The following is a 17,863-nucleotide window of genomic DNA, read 5'->3' on the forward strand; positions in this document are numbered from 1 at the left end:
CGGGAGCCATACTTCAGTTATCTACACACACCAACTTTGCCATGCAATTTTATGCAATTGTCAGTAGGCAAGCCGGCCGGAGTGGCCGAGCGGTTCTAGGCGCTGCAGTCTGGAACCGCGCGACCGCTATGGTCGCAGGTTAGAATCCTGCCTCGGGCATGGATGTTTGTGATGTCCTTAGGTTAGTTAGGTTTAAGTAGTTCTAGGTTCTAGGGTACTGGTGGCTCCGAGCCATTTGAACCATTTTCAGTAGGCAAAATGAAGAAGCAATAAATGTGGGACGCACAGTAAATAAATAATTTAATACGAGTTCGGAGTTTGAACTGTGAGTGGCACTCTGTTACTATGTTATGTTTAACATAAAATTCTTCTAAGGGTCGATGGATTTGGGAAAGATGTTAAAAGAGGTTGGACCCTGTTATATTCCCGCACTTTCTCCACTGGTGGGTAAAACGTAAGGGTATAAGTAACTTTCACATGATGTGTCACTAACACGTAACTCGATGAAACTTTGACGATACATACAAAGAACTGCTACAGTATAGTAACTGAAAAAAAGACAGTGAGAAAAACAGAAGTATCACTATTACTGAAATACAATAACTTCAATGAAGTCACTGAGATTCATGATGGTGAATCACTTCGTTGATTATTTTCTCTTGGAAAAAGAAAGAGCCATACCTTTGCTCATGGTAAATGCACAAAAGATGTTAACTTTTGGGCTACGACGACAATATTCCGAGGTTTGTCGTGGCTTATAAGTGCCCCAAATCTACAGTTGTGTTTATCATCTTTACCATTTAGGAGAAGAGCAGTCATCTCTAAAGATAACGAAATCTTCGCCTTGATCCAATCGATGTTACTTTTGCACTCAAAAGTCGTTAGAAGCAACATTATCAATGTCTAAAAGTTCTTACACCATTTAATGTTTGCTGTTTGAGATACAAATATTGCCCTGACGCTCGCCAAACAGACACATGTAGGATGCGCGGGTCGCGAGAAGCACGCTGGTTTGATTTTGTGGGAATGTTAACAAAGCTTTGCCTCACTTCCTCTACGACGTCGTCAGACACACGCAGTTGACTTGACGATTTTTTGTCACTTATCAAGCACCCATTTTCAAGAAAAAACTTATTACCCTTACATGGAAGGCTTATTTTGAGGATCTTTACCGTACTCCATACGAAAATTAGTTGCACAACTGTTGCAGACTGATTCATCAAACCAAAACACACAGCGAGCACACTCGGAATCAGTGAATGGAGCCAGCTATGCTATGGCTGTTGCTAGAGCTTTCGGTGGTGTGATTCAGTACTAGCACATTACCTGAGACAGGACCTGAAGTATTTTCCTACAAAATTACGCTTATACTACTTCTATGAGCAATATGAATAATTTTGTATGAATTTTCAAAGATTTATTTGTTGATTTATTTATTTAGCGTTTGGCTACATCACAAACAAAGTCCTTTTAGAAACACCCTGTATTGATACTATCAAGATAAACCGAATATACTCGTGTAGCCAGGAATTCTTCCAATATCTTAAAGAAGATATGTCTGGTATGATCAAATTTGCTTCAGTCGTCAACAGCATGTCCGCGAGCTGGTCAAGTGCACATAGAAGAAGCAAAAAAGTAAGTCCCAACGGCGTCGTAAGCAAAGCACAATCCGCCACCGAACATAGAAGAGGAGGGAAAGAAGTAAGACTGGAGTTTATCATCCCGTCCACTCGAGGTTTTTAGTGTTGGAGTTCAGATCTGTTTAGGGAAGGAGGGGGAAAATGGCTATATTCCTCACAAATAAACGATCGCAGTACTTGCCACATGCGAGTTATTGAAACAACAAGAAAACTAAAACTGGATGGGCGGACGAGGAAACTAACACATGTCCTCCAAAATGTGTGTTCGCGCCTTGATCACTGCAACAGTTCGTTTCATGCAGCTTAAGACTGTCACTCCGAGCTCTTGTGAGATGCTGCCACTGGAAGTCCTGTGACGTTACAGTGTGTATTTATGGTTGGTGTGATGAACGGCAGCTAGCTCTAAATGTAGAAAAATGTAAGTTAATGTGAATGAACAGGAAAAACAAACCCATAATGTTCGAGTACAGCGTTGGCAGCGTGCTGCTTGACACAGTCGGGTCATTTAAATGTCTGAACGTTAGCAATGCAATATGACATGGAATGAGCATGTAACGACTGTAGTAGGCAAGGCGAATGGTCGACTTCGGTTTATTGCGATAATTTTAGGAAAGTGTGATTCATCTGTAATGGAACCGCGTATAGGACACTAGTACGACCCACTGTTGAGTGCTGTTCAAGTGTTTGGTTGGGATCCGCACCAGGTCTGATTAATTGGAGACAACGAGCCAAGTCTGAGGCGAGCTGTTGGATTTGTTACCGCTAGGCTGCACTATACACAAGTATTACGGACATGGTTCTGGAACTCAAATGTAAATCAGTGGAGGGAAAGCGATGTTCTTTTCGAGCAGCACTGTTGTGAAAATTTAGACCACCAGAATTTGAGGATGACTGCAGAAAGATACTATTGGTGCTAACCTACATTTCCCGTAAGGACCATGAAGATAAGATCAGAGAGATTAGGACTCGTGCGGAGTCATTCAGATAGTCGTTTCTCCCTCGCTCTATTTCTGAGCTCAACAGGAAGGGGAATGACTACTGGTGGTACAGGTTACCTTCCGCCACGCACCATACGATGGCTTGCGGCGTATCTATGTAGATGTAGATGTAGAATGTAGTCACTGCGCTTTATGTGATTTAAGGTTCGTGAGAACATTTTGTAGTGTTTTGATCCTAGAAATACTTCCCAAAGACAGACCCTCTATAAGAAAGTACCAATTACTCTAGTACCTAAATAAGAATTCACAAAGAAAAGAACAACCACTGCATAATCTACTGAGAAACATTTTGTAGTTGCCTTCTTAATGTAAGGCTGGGAGGGGACTGAAACTGGAAACAGAAAACGAAGTTTCACCCAGCTGGGATTCCACCAGTCACCACCAGTAGATACAGCAATGAAGGAGCTACTGATTCCCTATGCCTTCGCCTGACACATTCTCCGTGTAATAAGACCATTTATCACACGGCTGGTGTTTCCGCACTGATAAGATTTTGACGTAATGCTAGTAAGTCTCACATGTAAATATCACGATGCAGATGTTACGACCGGTGCCTAAACACACTTGCCTGGTGTATGTGACGTCGGTTCGCCCGCAAATATCGTTAATGTTGTTTTTCGCACACACTGTGGTCGTACACTACAATAAAATTGACTCATGCCCACTATGACTGTTCATACACAAGAAGCAAAGTAAGCATCCACAATAGAAAATCAAACCGATGTGTTGTCTGTATAAATACAGTAAATGTGGCTGTCTGTTCATACTTTAACAGAAGATTGCCGTTGACTTTTTGCAATATGGAAAAAGCGTTCCGAAGCACTGCATCTTTACTAAATTTAGCTAGTCGCTGAAAGATATTAAATTCACTTGCCAATATATTCAATCCATATTCACGGCGCTGTTCATAATTAGTGGTCGTCATATCTTTAGCGTTTCTTTCTACACTAAATTTTGCCATTCCACATAAATTACGCGGCACCGTACTGCGTTTTATCGCGACATCCGTTACACGTACACTACTATCTTAGCGCCAACTCACTTAACTCGACCCAAGTCCAAAGATATTTGCACTGCGAGCTCTACTCGCAGGAAATGGGATGGAAGTGTAACTGTCACTCGCTCATCAATCAAAATTATCGGACTGTTTCAGCTGGGATATCTTTAACATAAGTTTTTATGACTATGATGAAACTTTTATTAACGTGTTGCTGATTAAACCAGAAATCGTTAAGTACATTGTTCTACACATCTGTCAATCGCAAATAGTGAACTTTTATCTTTTTAGGTGGATTTTTGTAAAATATTTTCCGTGGCATTTTTTTAAATATTCATTACATTAAATGTATATACCCTGGTCAGAGATAAACTTCACTGACACTGGAAGAATGTATTAAAAGCTCTGTTGTAAACATTGCTCAATGAATTTTGTCTGCAGATATCTTTAAAGTGATCACTGTGACGAACTATATACACACAACAAAAAAAGTTTTGCATCACCCCGGTTCCTAGAACTACTGAAGATAGACGTTGACTGTGGATCTTGTAACACAGACACAGTCCATTTGATTGGTCAGAGATGTCACTAAACCCGCCCAAAGATGTAAACAACCATGCGTGAGCAGCGCCTAATTATACGTAGGGGGTCCGACAGACGATCAGTTCCAGTCATTCCACCAGGAAGGCGTCTCATAGTGAACCAAAGCGATGTTGTTCGAACATGGAGGAGATACAGAGAGGTAGGAACAGTCGATTACATGCCTCGCTCAGGCCGCCCACAGGCTACTACTGCAGTGGATGACTGCTACCTACGTATTATGGTTCGGAGGAACCCTGGCAGCAATGTCACCATGTTGAATAATGCTTTTCGCGCAGCCACACGACGTCATGTTACGACTCAAAGTGTGCGAAATAGGCTGCATGCTGCGCAACTTCACTCCCGACGTTCGTGGCGAGGTCCATCGTTGCAACCACGACACCATGCAGCGCAGTACACATGGGCCCAAAAACATGACGAATGGACCGCTCAGTATTGCCATCACGTTCCCTGCTGTTTTGGGGTGGCATTATGTGGGGCCGACGTACGCCGCTGGTGGTCATTGAAGGCGCCATAACGGCTGTACGATATTTGATTGCCATCCTCCGACTGATAGTGCGACCATATAGGCAGCATATTGGCGTGGCATTCGTCTTCATGGACGACAATTCGCGCCCCCGTCGTGCTCATCTTGTGAATGACTTCCTTCAGGATAAAGACATCGCTCGACTATAGTGGCCAGCGTGTTCTCCAGACATGAACCCTATCGAATATGCCTGGGACAGAATAAAAAGGGCTGTTTATGGACGACGTGACCCCACTCTGAGGGATATACGCAGAATCGTGTTGAGGAGTGGTACAATCTGGACCAACAGTGCTTTGATGAACTTGTAGACAGTATGCCACGACGAATACAGGCATGCATCGGTGCATGAGGACGTGCTACTGGTTATTAGAGGTACCTCTGAAGGTCTTGCTGTATGGTGGTACAACATGCAATGTGTGGTTTCATGAGAAATAAAGAGGGCTGAAATGACGTTTATGTTGATCTCTGCTCCAGTTTTCTGTACAGGTTCCGGAACTCTCGGAACCGAGGTGATACAAACCTTTTTCGATGTGTGTATATATGCTGAAATGCAAAAGGCGAAACATAACTCTTCGTTATTTTACAGGCCACCATGTATCACTGGGATCTGCCTTCGCCACTGCAGGACCTTGGTGGGTGGCCCAACAATTTCACTGCTGACTTTTTCGTGCAGTACGCCCGAGTGCTCTTCGAGAATTTCGGCGACAGGGTGAGTCTGAAAACCACTTCCAGCACCTTTGCACTCTGTTATTATCGACCTTATCAGTATAAAGTATCCTTTCCCATCGACAGTGATATGTTACCGGCGTCCGACACATAACGTCCAATACACTTCATTGTGTTCATCCACGGTGACAGGTCTTTTCACTTCCTCTAGTTCAGGTCTCTGCTTTTGTATTACGAACAAAGCTCATACATTCAGTACTTTTACTCTAATGGTTCCTTTAATTCATTTGTCTTGTTCGTAGAATCTTTACCTATATCCCTACCGTAACTTAGTCATATGTTCTGATTTTCCAGTAGAGCATTTCTAGTTATTCTTCCAATTTGTAAATATTTCTCTTCTGTGTCCTGAGATTTGTTGCAGGCGTTGTCGTCTCATTTCTCCTCTAGTTCCGTAATTTATGTCCACACCTGCCTGTCACTGAACTATTTTAAAATAATCACTTACAATGAAACAGATTTATTTCATTTTCACTTGAGATAAAATAGTAAACTTCAATTTTAATTCCACACTTGGTTGTACACATTATTGTTCGTCTTATTTTTTATTATTTTTCTTCAGTGAGCTTTGAGTAATGTTTCTCCACACATTTTAATCAAGCAATGCCTTTTTCGGATATGAGGAACTTAGTGTCATATTTACAATGAGAAAAGATTTAGTGTTCTTTTAATTGCTGTTCGCATTGACGTCGTGCTCTGAGGACAGAACTTCGTTGCAATTCGTATTCTAGAAATATCCAGTTCAACACTTTTCAACCACATGTAACACAATATTACCAATAAATTGCAAAAAATTGAAATAGGAAGCGTCAGCATTCATATATGTTTGAGATCATGATCCACGTGATGTATGGTGTCATAGACTATAGTTTGCAAACACAGGGCTGGTTTGCATGTCATATCCACATCATTTTCCTTGATCACACTTTCTTTTATAATTCAACGATTTTGTTAAATTGTTACTTGTGCCATCTATCACATGCATTGCAAACGGAAGTGATCTGGGGCGTGACATGAGCTACCAAGTCAACACGCGACCTACTCCTATCGTTTCTTGCCCGTATGCTGGATAACTTTTCTTTTATTCAACATTTATGATGAATGGCATTAATTATAGGTTAACACTAACGAAAATATCACATAAAAAGTTATATAAAGTATCAGTGTTTAGACATTCATCCCCGTCATAGAAAAAGTCGCCATGCAGATACACTTCTAATATATCTATAGCATTATTTTTAGTATTTGGTAGTAATTCGCGTGTAGGTCCGTAGCTAATCGGATAAACGTCAGCCTAAGACTCAAAAGGTCTGGCGTGCTATGGACTTTCCTGACAATTACGAGGGCCGTTCAGAAAGTAACCTCCGGTTGATTTAAAAAAATACACCAAGTTAATAAAAATATTTTAATATATACATCTTACAACTACATCTTTGCACTATTTTTCTACATAGTCTCCATAGCAATTGAGGCACTTATCGTATCTCTTCACAAGCTTTGAAATTCCTTCTGCATAAAAATCACCCGCTTGTGCCTGGAGCCAGCCTGTGACCGCATCTTTGAGCTCTTCGTCGTCATCAAACCGCTGTGACCCGAGCCATTTCTTCAAATGCATGAAGAGGTGATAATCACTTGGCGCCAGGTCTGGGCTGTAAGGTGGATGGTTGATAACGTCCCACTTGAAGGACTCCAGAAGGGCCGTTGTTCTGCGAGCAGAGTGAGGACGGGCGTTATCGTGCAAAAAAAAAAAACGATACCGGAAGTCAGCATACCACGGCGTTTGTTCTGTATAGCCCATCGTAACTTTTTTATTGTTTCACAGTACACGTCTTGATTAATGGTCGTACCACGTTCCATGAATTCAACCAACAACACCCCTTTGGCATCCCAAAACACCGTTGCCATCAGTTTTCTGGCAGAAAAATCTTGCGAGGCTTTTCTTGGTTTGGTAGGCGAATTTGAATGTGCCCACATCTTTGATTGTTCTTTTGTCTCAGGGTTCACGTACTTTATCCAGGTTTCGTCACCGGTCACGATTCTGTTTAACAATGGTTCTCCTTCGTCCTCATAACGTGACAGAAAGTCTAATGCAGAGGCCATTCTTTGAGTTTTGTGGTGGTCGGTAAGAATTTTGGACACCCATCGTGCACAGAACTTACGGTAACCCAATCTTGCTGTCACTATCTCGTACAAGAGAGTCTTAGAAATCTGTGGAAAACCAGTAGACAACTCCGACATTGAGAAACGTCGATTTTTACGAACTTTTGCATCAACTGTCTGAACGAGTTCGTCAATCACCAATGATGGTCTACCACTCCTCTCTTCATCATGAACGTTTTCTCGTCCACTTTTAAATAAACGTACCCATTCATGGACAACTCCTTCACTCATAACTCTTGGTCCGTACACGGCACAAAGCTCACGATGAATAGCTGCTGCAGAATATCCTTTGGCTGTAAAAAACCTTATGACAGCACGCACTTCACATTTGGCGGGGTTTTCTATTGCAGCACACATTTCAAACTGCCACAAAAACTAAACTAGCGCAGGTACGACGTTCACTCGACCACGGCTTGATGCCGACTGACCTGTTGAGTGCGTGAACGCACAGATGGCGTCGCTACTCCCCCCACAACCCGCACTGTGACCAATCGGAGGTTACTTTCTGAACCGCCCTCGTATTTGTTTTTTAACCACGAGCAATTACTTCTAAATGTCAACGGAAATTTAAGTCACATTCTAGGTCTCCTGTAAAAGGGCTAAGTAAGTCACATCAAACATCGGAGACAGGCCAGGAGAACCAGCTCTAGGAAACACTGCAGCATTCAAACTTGCTTTCGGATTAGGGAAGCTTTACTTTAGACCTTTCATATCATTAGATAAATCATTATAGATTTTAAAGATGTATGCCACCCTCCTCCCTGTACTGTGATGAGCTCAAGTCACGAGAACAGAAAGTGATGTTTTAACCTTATAGTTTTGTTTGCTTGTTCGAGGCATGCTCCCATGGGACATACTGTGGGACACATTGGCTAAGATCAATGAGCGTACTTGTTGCCCACTGGGTACTTTGCTGTACAGAAGCTGTTCGTGCCTTTTGGCACCACATTGTGTGAATAATTACCGTTTATAGCAAGGTGAGTGATGTGAGAATGGACGTGTCAGCCCGAAACCGGTAACCACTACAGCTGAATTTAACGTCAATACAACTGAGGCGAACGAAATAAAAATGTATCCAATTTCCTTCTAGTTTTATGTTTGTGAAATTTGTGATCAACGTTCAGCTATATATCGTAAGATTTACAGATACAAATGTCAGTCCAACAAGCGTACGTATCTCGACATCAATGTAGCTGCTCCAAGAGGCTTCTTGACTTACCGTGTTGTTGCAGATATAAGCCGCACACTTCTTGAGGGGAAGAAAAATGAGAAATTCAGTGGAGACAAATTTGTCACTTCGCCCATTTACACGAATTGTTCACAAAGTGATCAGTCTTAAACCATTTCTTTAATGTCGTAACGTAGATAAATAGCATAAAAAATACTGGCCTTCTAATATTCACTGATATCAATGTTAACTTTACCACCGATATTCATTTTGCCACTAGCAGTATTTTCTTTCCTGTTCTCGCAAATGAAGGACGCTGGACACGCAGCATGTTTTCAGCCCTGTGAAGAAAGAATCTGGTGATACTGTGCGTTATGAAGAGAGAATCTATTCATACATAAGACTGACTAATGTTTTTTTGATTCTGCTAGATAGTGTGTTTTAGGGAACGGTCTTTAAATGATTTCTTTACGTCGACTGTAAGTATCTAGAGTGTTGAAGTCATGCATTGAAGTATAACGACCAAGTCTATCTATAATGCAAAAACTTTATTATTTACTTTCTCCTTTGGAAAATTGTCGTTGGGCAAGGATTTAGGCTTGAGAATAACATTGTGGGGAGTAGCATTCCTTCCTCTAGAGCAACAGATAACATCCCGGTAATTATGTAACTGTACAGACTTTCGTAACAGTTGTTGTTGAAGGTAACATCGTCTGGAAGCACGAAATTCCTCTTAAAGAGCCTACTTCACAAATCGAAGTTCAGAAAGTTCCAGCACAGAAGTTACAAGGTGGGCTTGAAGGGAATATCACACGCTTAACATCCTAGAATATTTTACCTGCAATCTCAGTAACTTTTTGATTTTCGGTTCTAGTTGTTTTTCGATGTGGCCGAGCGGTTCTAGGCTTCCGTCCGGAACCGCTCTGCTGCTACGGTCGCTTGTTTGAATCCAGCCCCGTGCATGGATGTGTATGATGTCCTTAGGTTAGTTAGGTTTAAGTAGTTCTAAGTCCAGGGGACTCATGGTCTCTCTGTCCGTCGAAGTTCATCAAAAGCACAGTTACTGCCTAAAGATTTTACCAGCAAACTCATCATCTTCCAGAGAGGCTTACTCTCTACACCAGGTCGGCAACACCGACGAAAAGCCTGTCTCTTGGAATACACCGAGTTATATGACACTTGATTATAACGAAGCGAAATGTATCACATTAAGAACAACTGGTTCAAATGGGTCTAATCACTATGGGACTTATATCTGAGGTCATCAGTCCCCTAGACTTAGAACAAGTTAAGCCCAACTAACTAAGCACAAACCGGAGGAACCAACCGATACTCCTTCGAAAATCCGTCTGTGGAAAGTATAAGGTCTTCACCATTTCCAAGGCTGAAGTAGTTCTCGACTTGTCAGTATTCCATCTTTCCTTTCATCCCTACATTCAAGTTCCGTATACCCCTAGCTACACGCTCACTCTATGGTTTCATTGGTGAAAAGCTCATTTATTGCGTATTCCTCAATGCGATCCAACGTCGCACATGACGTTAGTCCAGGCCATGCTATTTGATAGCTTCTGTATTACATGTGTCTTCGTATAAAGAATAACTGCGAGTCTGAAATCTGCTTAATAAATCTGTCGAGTTTGAAATTTTTTAATGGTTTTATGACAACGGTTTTACTCTTTAGTTAGATAGAAACTGAGTGAGTTCCAGCAACAGCCGCTAGCTTAAATGAAATGTCAGCAAATGGAGACAGACACAATTTTGATTCATATTTCTTTTTAAGTCACCAATCCTCTGACTAGTCTGATGCAGCCCTCCACGACTTCGTCTCCTGTGCCAACCTCTTCATCTCAGAGAAGCACTTCCAACATACATCTTCAATTATTTGCTGGATCTATTCCAATGTCTGTCTTTGTCTACAGTTTATGCCCTCTACAGCTCCCTCTAGTACCATGGAAGTCATTCCCTGATGTCTTAACAGATTTTTCCACATCATCCTTTCCTCTCAGTTTCTGCGCGGAACCTCCTCATTAGTCACCTTCATACTCTTTCACATTACCTTGTTACTTCCTTGTCCAGTTTACACCGTAGCTGCTGATTATCACTACACAGGAATGCCTGAAGTTCCATCATTGTGTTACAGACAGATAACATTCTCCTCATCAGTCCACCTAATTTTCAACATTCGTCTGTAGCACCACATCTCACATTTTTCGATTCTCTTCTGTTCCGGTTTTCCCAGTCCATGTTACACTACCATGCAATACTGTGCTCCAGACGTATATTCTCAGAAGTTTCTTCCTCAAATAAAGGCCTATGTTTGATACTAGTAGACTTCTCTTGGCCAGGAATGCCTTTTCTCAGTGCTAGTCTGCTTTTGATGTCCTCCTTGCTCCGTCCGTCATTGGTTAATTTGCTGCCTAGGTAGTGGAATTCCTTAACTTCTTCCACTTTGTGACCATCAATCCTGATGTTAAGTTTCTCGCTATTCACATTTCTGCTACTTCTCATTACTTTCGTCTTTTTTCGATTTACTCCCAATCTGTATTCTTCATTCATTAGATTGTTTATTCCATTCAGCAGGTCACGTAATTCTTCTTCACTTTCACTCAGAATAGCAATGTCATTAGTGAATCGTATCATTGATATGCTTTCTCGTTTAATTTTAATTCCACTCCTGAATCTTTCTTTTATTTTCATCATTGCTTTTTCGGTGTACAGATTGAACAGTAGAGGCTAAAGATTACATTACTGTCTTACGCCCTTTTTAATCCGAGCATTTGGTTCTCGGTCGTCCTGTCTTATTATTCCCTCTTGGTTCTTGTACATATTCTATATTACCTGTCTCTCCTTGTAGCTTACCCCTATTTTTCTGAGAATTTCAAACATCTTGCACCATTTTACATTGTTGAACGCTTTTCCCAGTTTGACAAATCCTATGAAAGTGTCTTAATTTTTCTTTGGTCCTGCTTCCATTATCAACCGCAACGTCAGAATTGCCCCTCTGGTGCCTTTAACTTTCCTATAGCCAAACTAATCATCATCTAACACATCCTCAATTTTCTTTTCCATTCTTCTTTATATTATTCTTGTAAGGAACTTGGATGCTGTTAAGTTAATTGTGCGATAATTCTCGCACTTGTCAGTTTTTGCAGTCTTCGGAGTCGTGTGGATATACTTTTCCGAAAGTCAGATGGTATATCGCCAGACTCATACATTCTACACACCAACGTGAGTAATACTTTTGTTGCCACTTCCCCCAACGATTTTAGGAAATTATGGTGGAATGTTATCGTTCCCTTCTGCCTTATATGATCTTAAGTCTTCCAAGGCTCTCTGTAATTCTGATTCTAATACTGGACCCCTATCTCTTCTAAATCGACTTCTATTTCTTCTATTACATCATACAGATCTTCCCCCTGATAGAGGCCTTCAGTGTACTCTTGCCAACTACCCGCTCTATCCTCTGCATTCAGCAGTGGAATTCCCATTGCACTCTTAATGTTCGCACCCTTGTCTTTAATTTCACCGAAGGTTATTTTGAATTTCCTATATGCTTCCTTCTTTCATCGATGAACTGAATTATTCTTCTGTTACCCATGGTTTCTTCGCAGTTTACTTCTCTGTACCTATGGTTTTCTTTCCAACATCTATGATTGCCCTTTTTAGAGATATCAACTGTACTGCCTACCGAGCTATTTCTTACTGCAGTACCTATAACCTTAGATAACATCAACTGTAGCTCGTTATGAACCATGGACCTTGCCGTTGGTGGGGAGGCTTGCGTGCCTCAGCGATACAGATAGCCGTACCGTAGGTGCAACCACAACGGACGGGTATCTGTTGAGAGGCCAGACAAACGCGTGGTTCTTGAAGAGGGGCAGCAGCCTTTTCAGTAGTTGCAGGGGCAACAGTATGGATGATTGACTGATCTGGCCTTGTAACACTAACCAAAACGGCCTTGCTGTGCTGGTACTGCGAACGGTTGAAAGCAAGGGGAAAGTACAGCCGTAATTTTTTCCCGAGGGCATGCAGCTCTACTGTATGGTTAAATGATGATGACGTCCTCTTGGGTAAAATATTCCGGAGGTAAAATAGTCCCCCATTCGGATCTCCGGGCGGGGACTACTCAAGAGGACGTCGTTATCAGGAGAAAGAAAACTGGCGTTCTACGGATCGGAGCGTGGAATGTCAGATACCTTAATCGGGCAGGTAGGTTAGAAAATTTAAAAAGGGAAAGGGATAGGTTAAAGTTAGATATAGTGGGAATTAGTGAAGTTCGGTGGCAGGGGGAACAAGACTTTTGGTCAGGGGAATACAGGGTTATAAATACTAATTCAAATAGGGGTAATGCAGGAGTAGGTTTAATAATGAATAAAAAAATAGGAATGGGCGTAAGCTACTACAAACAGCATAGTGAACGCATTATTGTGGCAAAGATAGACACGAAGCCCACGCCTACTACAGTAGTACAAGTTTATGTGCCAACTAGCTCTGCAGATGACGAAGAAATTGAAGAAACGTATGATGAAATAAAAGAAATTATTCAGATAGTGAAGGGAGACGAAAATTTAATAGTTATGGGTGACTGGAATTCGGTAGTAGGAAAAGGGTGAGAAGGAAACGTAGAAGGTGAATATGGATTGGGGGTAAGAAACGAAAGAGGAAGCCACCTGGTAGAATTTTGCACAGAGCACAACTTAATCATAGGTAACACTTGGTTCAAGAATCATAAAAGGAGATTGTATATATGGAAGAATCCTGGAGATACTAAAAGGTATCAGATAGATTATATAATGGTAATACAGAGATTTAGGAACCAGGTTTTAAATTGTAAGACATTTCCAGAGGCAGATGTGGATTCTGACCACAATCTATTGGTTATCAACTGCAGATTGAAACTGAAGAAACTGCAAAAAGGTGGGAATTTAAGGAGATGGGGCCTGGATAAACTGAAAGAACCAGAGGTTGTACAGAGTTTCAGGGAGAGCGTAAGGGAATAAATGGCATGAATGGGGGAAAGAAATACAGAAGAAAAAGAATGGATAGCTTTGAGGGTTGAAGCAGTGAAGGCAGCAGAGGATCAAGTAGGTAAAAAAACGAGGGCTAGTAGAAATCCTTGGGTAACAGAAGAAATATTGAATTTAATTGATGAAAGGAGAAAAAATAAAAATGCAGTAAATGAAGCAGGCAAAAAGGAATACAAAAGTCTCAAAAATGAGACCGACAGGAAGTGCAAAATGGCTAATCAGGGATGCCTAGAGGATAAATGTAAGGATGTAGAGGCTTATCTCACTAGGGGTAAGATAGATACTGACTACAGGAAAATTAAAGAGACCTTTGGAGAAAAGAGAACCACTTGTATGAGTATCAAGAGCTCAGATGGAAACCCAGTTCTAAGCAAAGAAGGGAAAGCAGAAAGGTGGAAGGAGTATATAGAGGATCTATACAAGGGCGATGTACTTGAGGACAATATTATGGAAATGGAAGAGGATGTAGATGAAGATGAAATGGGAGATATGGTACTGCGTGAAGAGTTTGACAGAGCACTGAAAGACCTGAGTCGAAACAAGGCCCCGGGAGTAGACAACATTCCATTAGAACTACTGACGGCCTTGGGAGAGCCAGTCCTGACAAAACTCTACCATCTGGTGAGGAAGATGTATGAGACAGGCGAAATACCCTCAGACTTCAAGAAGAATATAATAATTCCAATCCCAAAGAATGCAGGTGTTGATAGTTTTGAAATTACCGAACTATCTGTCACGGCTGCAAAATACAAAATCGAATTCTTTACAGACGAATGGAAAAACTGGTAGAAGCCGACCTTGGGGAAGCTCAGTTTGGCTTATCTTAGAGGCTAGATTAAGGAAAGGCAAACCTACGATTCTAGCATTTGTAGACTTAGAGAAAGGTTTTGACAATGTTGACTGGAATACTCTCTTTCAAATTCTGAAGGTGGCAGGGGTAAAATATAGGGAGCGAAAGGCTATTTACAATTTGTATAGAAACTAAATGGCAGTTATAAGAGTTGAGGGGCATGAAAGGGAAGCAGTGGTTGGGAAGAGAGTGAGACAGGGTTGTAGCCTCTCCCCGATGTTATTCAATCTGTATATTGAGCAAGCAGTGAAGGAAACAAAAGAAAAATTCGGAGTAGGTATTAAAATCCATGGAGAAGAAATAAAAAAGTTTGAGGTTCGCCGATGACATTGTAATTCTGTCAGAGACAGCAAAGGACTTGGAAGAGCAGTTGAACGGAATGGATAGTGTCTTGAAGGGAGGATATAAGATGAACATCAACAAAAGCAAAACGAGGATAATGGAATGTAGTCTAATTAAGTTGGGTGATGTTGAGGGTATTAGATTAGGAAATGAGACACTTAAAGTAGTAAAGGAGTTTTGCTATTTGGGGAGCAAAATAACTGATGATGGTCGAAGTAGAGAGTATATAAAATGTAGACTGGCAATGGTTAGGAAAGCGTTTCTGAAGAAAAGAAATTTGTTAACATCGAGTATAGATTTAAGTGTCAGGAAGTCGTTTCTGAAAGTATTTGTATGGAGTGTAGCCATGTATGGAAGTGAAACATGGACGATAAATAGTTTAGACAAGAAGAGAATAGAAGCTTTCGAAATGTGGTGCTACAGAAGAATGCTGAAGATTAGATGGGTAGATCACATAAATAATGAGGAAGTGTTGAATAGGATTGGGGAGAAGAGAAGTTTGTGGCACAACTTGACTAGAAGAAGGGATCGGTTGGTAGGACATGTTCTGAGGCATCAAGGGATCACCAATTTAGTATTGGAGGGCAGCGTGGAGGGTAAAAATCGTAGAGGGAGACCAAGAGATGAATACACCAAGCAGATTCAGAAGGATGTAGGTTGCAGTAGGTACTGGGAGATGAAGCAGCTTGTACAGAATAGAGTAGCATGGAGAACTGCATCAAACCACAACACCAACGACATCTCGTCATTCCTTAGTACTTCCGTATCCCACTTCTTTGGGTATTGATTCTTCCTGTCTGATCTCTTAAACTTCAGTTTGCTCTTCACCACTACTACCTTGTGATCTGAGTCTATATCTGCTCCGGGGAACGCCTTCCAATCCTTATCACCCGGTCTTTTCCAATGTATCTTCTCCTCTTGTGATTCTTGTACAGATTATTCGCTTTTACTAGCTGAAATTTATTACAGAACTCGATTATTCTTTCTCCTCTCTCATTCCTAGACCCAATCCCATATTTCTGCAACCTTTTCTTCTGCTTCTTCACTTACAACTGCATTCCATTCCCCATGACTATTAGATTTTCATCTCCAGTTACGTACTGTATTACCCTTTCAGTATGCTCATATACTTTTTCTATCTCTTCATCTTCAGCTTGAGACGTCGGCATATATACCTGTACTATCGTTCTCGGTTTCGGTTTGCTGTCGATACTGATAAGAACAATCCTATCACTGAACTGTTCACAGTAACATTCTGTTTACCCTACCTTCCTATTCATAACGAATTCTATTCCCGTTATACCATTTGCTGTTGCTGTTGATATTATCCTATACTCATCTGACCAGAAATCCTTGTCTTTTTTCCATTTAATTTCATTGATCCCTACTATATCCAGATTGAGCATTTCCATTTCCCTTTCCAGATTTTCTAGCTTGCCTACTACGTTCAAGCTTCTGAAATTCAGTCTGCTCTTCCGTTCTCTTTGAGAAGGCCGTTGGTAGAATGAGGGTGATTTCCTATGCCGGAAGTCTTCGACCGCCAGTGCTGATTATTAATCAAAATTTAAACGGTGGGGTGTTTCGGACCCCTCACTGATTACGTTTTGATTACTGATCAAAGACGCTACCCCCCTTCCCTTTTTTAAATCCCATTTTGTTCGTTGCATTTTCTTCGTTGTATTTGCTCGGGGCGGATGCTCCATGAAGCTTGTTCAAATTCACTGTTGATCCATTCACTCAGCATTTTATTACATAGGGCAGTTAACCTTCTGACCGAACAGGCTGAGCTACCATGTCAGCTATTGGTAGACCACCATCGCATTTTACATACAACTAATAATTTCCAAGAATTATCGATATGATTTCTTCAAACCGAAAAAAGGTCCGAGCACTACTCGCAAAGTTTTAAGGATGCAAAGATATACTGGCGTATATGGGGTACCGCAAATAAACCGACTGTAATTTTTCGTGGCCGAATTTTGGGGAACAAATCGGTTTATACTTGGGTCTGTATGGCTGATCAGGCGTCACGCGGCCCGCTTGCCAGCAGGTGATTGTATATCGACGATGATATATCTATTGACAATGTGTTCTCTAGTATTATTCTTCTAAAATTGGCTCGTATGATTCAGCTTCTGCATGTACACTATTTGATTTTCTTGCTGTATTACATTGTCCATTCATTTAGACAGTCACGTGGATGGCACACATTCGATTTATGTACCTCTGAAATCGATAATACATTGCAAATATTAATATGGTAAATAAAGACAGCTGACTAGAATATTTCGAAAGTATTTTATCATATCGAATGTTTTGCAGATTGTTCTTGTGTCACAAGAAAGTGGCGAAATCTCAGCCTTCTATCATGTTTTTCCTCGAAGGAGCAATTGTTCGTAGTTTGTTGTCTAGTGGTCAGCGTCGCTGCCTCTAGGTCGCGGAGTCCCTGATTCGATTTCTGGTTGGGTAACACAATTTATTTGTTATACGTGAGTGCAGGATTTCTCGGCGAATTTCATATATGAAGTCTTCACGGGTTGTCAGTCGAGTAGCTTCGTCGTCTCGTAGCAACGTTTCGATGGAATACGTCTCCATCATCTTCAGGCCATGTGTCGGGATATCTGCTGCTGCTCTCATCTGTTACTTTCCCCTCTTTGGGGAACTGAGAGGGGGAGCTCTTGTAGCCTTTCGGCTTTTACTCCCCTGTGTACGTGTGTGTGTGATTATATCTGTAGTTTTTTTTTTTTGGTGTCTGTGAAATGTGATGACTGTTCTGTTTGTGTCTGGTATTTGCCTGAGGTTGGCGAGATGTTTGGTGTTATATGGAAAGGG

General features: G+C 41.3%; 1 protein-coding gene across 1 annotated transcript in view; it reads left to right on the top strand.

The window, feature by feature from the left end:
• LOC126198757 (myrosinase 1-like) overlaps window positions 1-17,863 on the top strand; it is a 125,245-nt gene that overhangs the window by 33,672 nt on the left and 73,710 nt on the right. The window contains exon 4 of the mRNA XM_049935313.1: window positions 5,348-5,470. Coding sequence (XP_049791270.1) covers window positions 5,348-5,470 — 123 coding nt within the window. The remainder of the gene's footprint in view (window positions 1-5,347; window positions 5,471-17,863) is intronic.

Source organism: Schistocerca nitens, chromosome 8 (assembly GCF_023898315.1).
Source record: "Schistocerca nitens isolate TAMUIC-IGC-003100 chromosome 8, iqSchNite1.1, whole genome shotgun sequence".
NCBI classification, from domain to species: domain Eukaryota; kingdom Metazoa; phylum Arthropoda; class Insecta; order Orthoptera; family Acrididae; genus Schistocerca; species Schistocerca nitens.